The sequence below is a fragment of the Geospiza fortis genome, unplaced genomic scaffold, assembly GCF_000277835.1.
Source record: "Geospiza fortis unplaced genomic scaffold, GeoFor_1.0 scaffold285, whole genome shotgun sequence".
Lineage (NCBI taxonomy): Eukaryota > Metazoa > Chordata > Aves > Passeriformes > Thraupidae > Geospiza > Geospiza fortis.
In genome coordinates, this window is record NW_005054403.1 from 611,621 (window position 1) to 617,700 (window position 6,080).

The window sequence follows — 6,080 nt, forward strand, 5'->3', positions numbered from 1 at the left end:
TAAGCTTTTTTCTTCTCTTTTAGTACACACTGCAATTTCATAATGAAGCTGGCTGAGAGAGAGAATATAAGCAGTTTAACACAAAAGGCAAAAATAAGTCAACTTGGTAAGTTGTGCTTTAAACACAGTCTCATCACAATTTTATGTAAAGATGTGGTCTTCAAGTAGCTAAAAAGACAAGATAGTTATGATTGGATCAAAATATTTTTGGTTTTGAGCAATATAAATACATAAAAATGCAGCCTTCTGATTTTTGGGGGTGTATGTGATAGAAATAACTTTTTAAAACCTTTTAGTATAAAATTGCCAGCTACCTTTAATAGAGCATACTTTGAAAGGATTAGGTGTAAATTAAGATGAGAACATAAATGTTTTGCTGAAATGACAATCTGAATTGAAAGGGTTGTTAACTAGCCAACTTTTCTTAATGATATTGTGACAGGATGGAGTACTGGCTCATACCATTTGTCTCTGCTTCAAAAGCTGTTGTGTTGCCTTTTGGTTTGTTTAGAATTTAAAAAAAAGAGAAATCTGAACTTGTCAGGCATTGAACAAAAATCTGGCGGTATGGCAATATTCTGACTGGTCAAGAGCTCTTATGTTTTGAAAAACTAATTTGTGAACAAACTTCAAAATAAATTATGCAGTATATACTGTTGTTAAAAGACATAATACATATGGTTAAATATTCTACTTAATGGTATTAGCAGTTGTTATGCTTAAGGATAATGCTTCTTTGTCATCTCAGATCAGTGCTGCTGTTCATCGCTGAAGTACTGTTCCTTGACTGCTGAAGAATTACGAATGTAGTAAGTATAAATACAAAATTTTATTTGCTTATTTCCTAAATTTCCTAATACATGGCTAGAGTCAACTTCCATGCTTCAGTGTAATAACCAGAAAGGACTCCACAAGAAAAAGCTGACAGGCATTTTCCAGTGTAGCTCCTTCCTCCTCCCAGCCTCTTTCCCTTCCCTCCCTTCTTATCCCTTTTTTTATTTTTTTCTGTGATGCATCTACCTTTTGTGTTCAACAACAGCTGACCCTCAGAGCAGGCAGCAAAGGCAGTAGTAGTATTTGTTTATAGACTTGCTAGTTAACAACTACAGCAATAGAGAATGTAGGAACCTTCTTAATATTAGAGCATGAAATCAATCCTGATTGATTTTAAAATATACATTATTATTAGTACGTCCATATAATTTTTATATATATTCCTCTATTATAACTTGTTTTCTTTAAAATAGAAAAAATGTTAAACTTAACCTGGATTTTTGTACCTTTTTTTCTTTTACAGTACTATACAAGTGCCACCTCATTTTATATGGGTTCCTTCCCCTCATTCTCCTTCTCTCCCTAAAAAGACTTTCCTCAAATCTTTTATTCCCCCCACTATGCTTTCTGCTAAACAAAGCTCCACAATTAGACCACTGATCCCACCATACACAGAAATTTATTTTTCTGGAACTCTTTCCACATCTCCCCTTACAAGCCCTCTCTCTGAAAACTCTATGCCTTCCACCAGTGTTACCACTACACGCTCCTCTTCCGAGTCTCTTGCTCAACCTACCATGCCAACTTTTTCTTCCATAACTTCCAACAAATCCATCACTGTTCCCATACCTGCAACAAAATCTGTCACTAATACTGCTTTCTCAATTAAATCTGATGCTGCACTCCTAAACAAGACTGTTACAATACTTTCTCCTTCTGTAGCTTACACTAAACATTCTTCACTTTCTTCTTCTGAGCCTCACAAACTTGCAATTTTAAATCGCCCCTTTGAGGCAATCACCGATTCTGTTGCACAAATTCCCCCTGCTTCAAACCAACCTATATCTGCTCACAGAAATGTCAGTACAGTACCTATCGTTCCCCTTACTCCTTTCACAATATCTTTGACCCCTACTGCTAGTCCTGTCAACCGTTCCGTCTCAGCTTCTCGTCCTCATTCTACTGCTGATGGCCATGGGACCCCAGGTAAATATGAAAAGTAAATGATTTTTGTTTGAATGCCATATACTGGATTTGCTTTTAAACTTCATTAAACAATGTTATATATATGAGAGGTGTCGTTATAATTATTGTGAATTACTTTGGATGGGAGTGTTGATCTGCTGGAAGGTAAGAAGGCTCTACAGAGGGATCTGGACAGGCTGGATTGATGGGCTGAGGCCAACTGTATGAAAGGCTCAACAAGGCCAAGTGCTGGGTCCTGCACTTTGCTCACAGTAACCCTGGGGAACAGTCCTGGCTTGGGGAGTAGTGTTTGAAAGCTGCCCCAAGGAAAAGGATCTGGGTAGTGCTGGCCGACAGTGGCTGAACATGGGCCAGGTGTGCCCAGGTGGCTGAGATCAGCAATAGCATGGCCAGCCAGACCAGGGCAGTGTTTGTCCTCTGTCCTCAGCACTGGTGAGGCCACACCTCACACCTTGTGTCCATTTCTGGACCCCTCACTACAAGAAGGACATTGAGGTGCTGGAGCAAATCCAGAGAAGGGCAATGGAGCTGGGGAAGGGCCTGGAGGAGTCTCAGGGTTGACCTTATTGCTCTGTACAACTCCCTGAAAGGAAGTTGTAACCAGGTGGGCGTTGGCCTCTTCTCCCACACACCCCATGACAGGATAGGAGTAGATGGCCACAAGCTGTGCCAGAGAGGTTGTTGGACATCAGGAAGAATTTATTCTCTGGGAGGGTTGTTAAGCATTGGAATGGGCTGCCCAGGGATGTGGTGGAGTCACCGTCTCTGGAGATGTTCAAGAAACAACTGGAATGCCACTCAGTGCTGTGGTCTCGTTTACAAGGTGATGTTTAGTCAAAGGCTGGACTTAGGGATCTTTTCCACCCTAAATGGTTCTGTGATTCTGTTCTGTGTGAAAACCCTGAGACAACTTTCATTTGATGTGCATGTGTTTTAAAATAAATTCTGATGCCTTTGGACTTGGTGAGTGATAGCTCACCCTACTGCTCGCCCTACACCATTGTTTGTAACTTTCATAGGTAGGTACAGTGCTCAATTACCATTAGAACAAATGTCTTTTGGACAGAAAAAATTAAGTCAGAGAGCAAGGTAGATTTTTTTTTAAACAAACCTAATATTTAAAATCCTGCACAGTAATGTTGGATCATCCTTAAAATATTGTTATTGCCTGGGAATATTCTTAGTGGCTATGTATTTTCTTATGAAAATTCTACACAAGCTTCTTTTCAAATTTCTGACACTATCTTGATTTTACCCTACATTCAGGTGTTCAGTGGCTAAAAATTCAAAATAATAGGTTATTTATATATTAAATATATTTAATATATTAACAATGAAATTTAATATATTAATGGTCTGATGTGAGGAACTCTGAAATCAATAAAACATTAATTTCATGTTGTCAGTTTGAAATCTTGCTTTATGTTTTCATGAGATTTAAATTACCACTGTCTGCAAAGTAGCTGATAGGGAGAAATTACATGACTTGTTGAGAACCCTTATGAGTAGGGATACTATTTTTTAATCAAGAGAACTGTTTAATTTTTCTGCTTCTCCAAGCTTATGTCATTTGTTGAACACAGTGTTTAACTTTTCATTTGTCACAGGAAAAACCCTTTCTGCTACCACAAATATAACTTCTCTGCACACCACCATTAGTATCGCCACAGCTGAGCAAATTGTGTCCAAAATAGAAAATGATTTAGCAGCTGGAAAAATAGAGCCAAAAGATGTAGAAAGGATGGTTAGTGAGGTGAGCACTATCCTCACTGCTTCTCAGCCACTACCACCACGAATTTCTAACAGGTAGGTCATTTGGCAATAGATTACAGGAGTGTTGTGTTTACTGTCTTGACAAATTGACTTCAGCAAGTTTCACTTTTTCATAAACATAATCCAGAAGAATATTTCTTGTTCTTTTATGTAGTTATTTAAAATGGAAGGACTATCATTCTAATGTTATCAGCTCTACTATAATATAATGCCATGGAAAATGGTGGGGTATTTTTGTTGACACCATAATAAGTGATCATTTTGCATTACACTCAGATTATTGCTCCATAACCATAACTTGCTTGAGAATTTTGGATGTATGTGCTTGGTAATACTAAGTATGCTTTTTCTTAACAGAATTATAAAGCTGGTGGACTATATTGGCTTAAAACTAAACTTATCAGCATCATCTGCTGAATTTGTCTCCCCTTCATTGGCTCTGGCAGTTGTCCAAACCAACAGAATCCGCTCCAACCAAATGTCTTTTACTGTCCAGGACTCAGCTGATCTCCAGGTTACAAAATACTTACAATACCTACAAATTGTCAAACATTTATTTTAAAGTGTTTATGGCTTTATATTTATAGGAATATGTGTTTGTTTATGTCAGTGTCAGGATCTTTAGTTCATGTTTGTTTCAGACTTTTTTTAAGCCCTTCACAGTTTTTCCTTTAATTTTCAACTGTGTAAATAGGTGTAAAAGAGAGCTGACTTAGCAGAAACTGGCAGAACTAATAAGCTGTTGGAGAGAGTACAGCTAGAACACCAGAATGGACAAAGTGCTTGGCAGAATAACTTTGCCTCAAGCCCCCTGAATTATGAGTCATTTATTCAACCACCATGACAGTGCTGAAATTTGTCAAGGAGTGTTGCCAGATGGCTTCATCTGTTAGAAGGAAATAATTGTAGAGGGTTCCAGAAAAGAACTATTATGTATGTTGCTTGGATAATGATGCTTGGAACATTTGTCACTAATGGCATCTCACCAAGAAAGAAGTGCTTAGAAAGTTTGGTTGGATCCCCTTTATCTCATTCAAAACCTCCCTCCTGACAGAGAAAATAATGGACAATACCAGCCTTGGAGGCTTAAGCAAGGAGAGATGGAAAGTTTTGGACCAATTTTGACACATTCTGCCTCCTCAGAGAAGAAAATAGCTTAATGTATCGTAAGCCATATGTAGTACTGGAACTTTTCTGTGTTACTGAAAATTATGTAAATGTTTAAGATTTGAATTCTTTTCTATGACTTAGCAATATATAGTGCATGAATGTGAGATGATTAGGAGATGCTAGTGCTGACATATTTCCTAAGGAATGATTTTTTATTTCATGGCATTGTCAATGAAACACTGAAAATTTTCAATAAGTATCCTCTACTTCAAACTAGAGCAAACTAGAGCAACAGGAATGCTTTTGTGGAATTGATTCAGGATTTCTTTGATGGCTGTCTGCACCAGTCATCTCCAAAGTGGGATTTGAGTACCCCAGGGTGTGCACATGACAGTCCAGCGCAGTGCAGGAAAATGTTATTTATATTTAGAAGTTATAATATATAAAAAACTACATTTTTAAATGTAATTTTTAATCTCTTTTTTTTTTTAATACTTTACAACTTGCATAATATATTAGTAAACTAATTCATACATGTAACTTATGGATAGGTATATACTGGGGTTCATGCTCAAAAATTTTTAGGGGATGCATGATCAAAAACATTTGGAATGAGGTGGTCTAAACAAATGAGTTAAATCACATTGTTAGGGCACTTTGGGGAGTTCACACTGTTACTCTTATTACAGCAATTCTTTCAATACTCAGATAATTTCTTTCTGCAGTACTACTAATGTTTCACATGTCCCAGGAGCTCTGAGGTGATGATATTTGTATGTAAAGTACTAATGCACGACAGGAATGTTGAGAGATTCTGTACTAAACAAAGCTCCCTGGCCTGTAAGCACAGCAAATAAAACGTGCAGCACATAAAATGGGTGAAAGTTCAGATCTCTTTTTGTACAGTATAAGATCACTAAGCTCTTGAGGTACCTGAATTGTAGCTTATCCAATTTACTTTTGTAATTTTTGCCAGATGATCAAAAAGTTAAGGTTTATGTTCTTATCCAAGAATATAAACTTATCCTCCTGAACATAAAAATGTATTGACAAATAATGGCGGTTTTCATTTTTTCTGAATTCTGACATACTCCCTACAGGGTATAAAAATTGTTTGCAGGCTTTCATGCTGTTGATCTCCCTACACAGATACAGCTACACAGTTTTTGCTCCTCACCTTTTCCAAATCAATACAAAACAAACACTGGTGTGTTATG

The 6,080-nt window shown here is 37.2% G+C and overlaps 1 protein-coding gene across 1 annotated transcript in view; it reads left to right on the top strand.

The window, feature by feature from the left end:
- Positions 1-6,080, top strand: part of ADGRG2 (adhesion G protein-coupled receptor G2) — a 39,329-nt gene that overhangs the window by 22,940 nt on the left and 10,309 nt on the right. Inside the window, exons 12-16 of the mRNA XM_031061213.1 lie at positions 24-106; positions 749-809; positions 1,298-1,980; positions 3,588-3,786; positions 4,111-4,267. Of these exons, the coding sequence (XP_030917073.1) occupies positions 24-106; positions 749-809; positions 1,298-1,980; positions 3,588-3,786; positions 4,111-4,267 (1,183 nt within the window). The remainder of the gene's footprint in view (positions 1-23; positions 107-748; positions 810-1,297; positions 1,981-3,587; positions 3,787-4,110; positions 4,268-6,080) is intronic.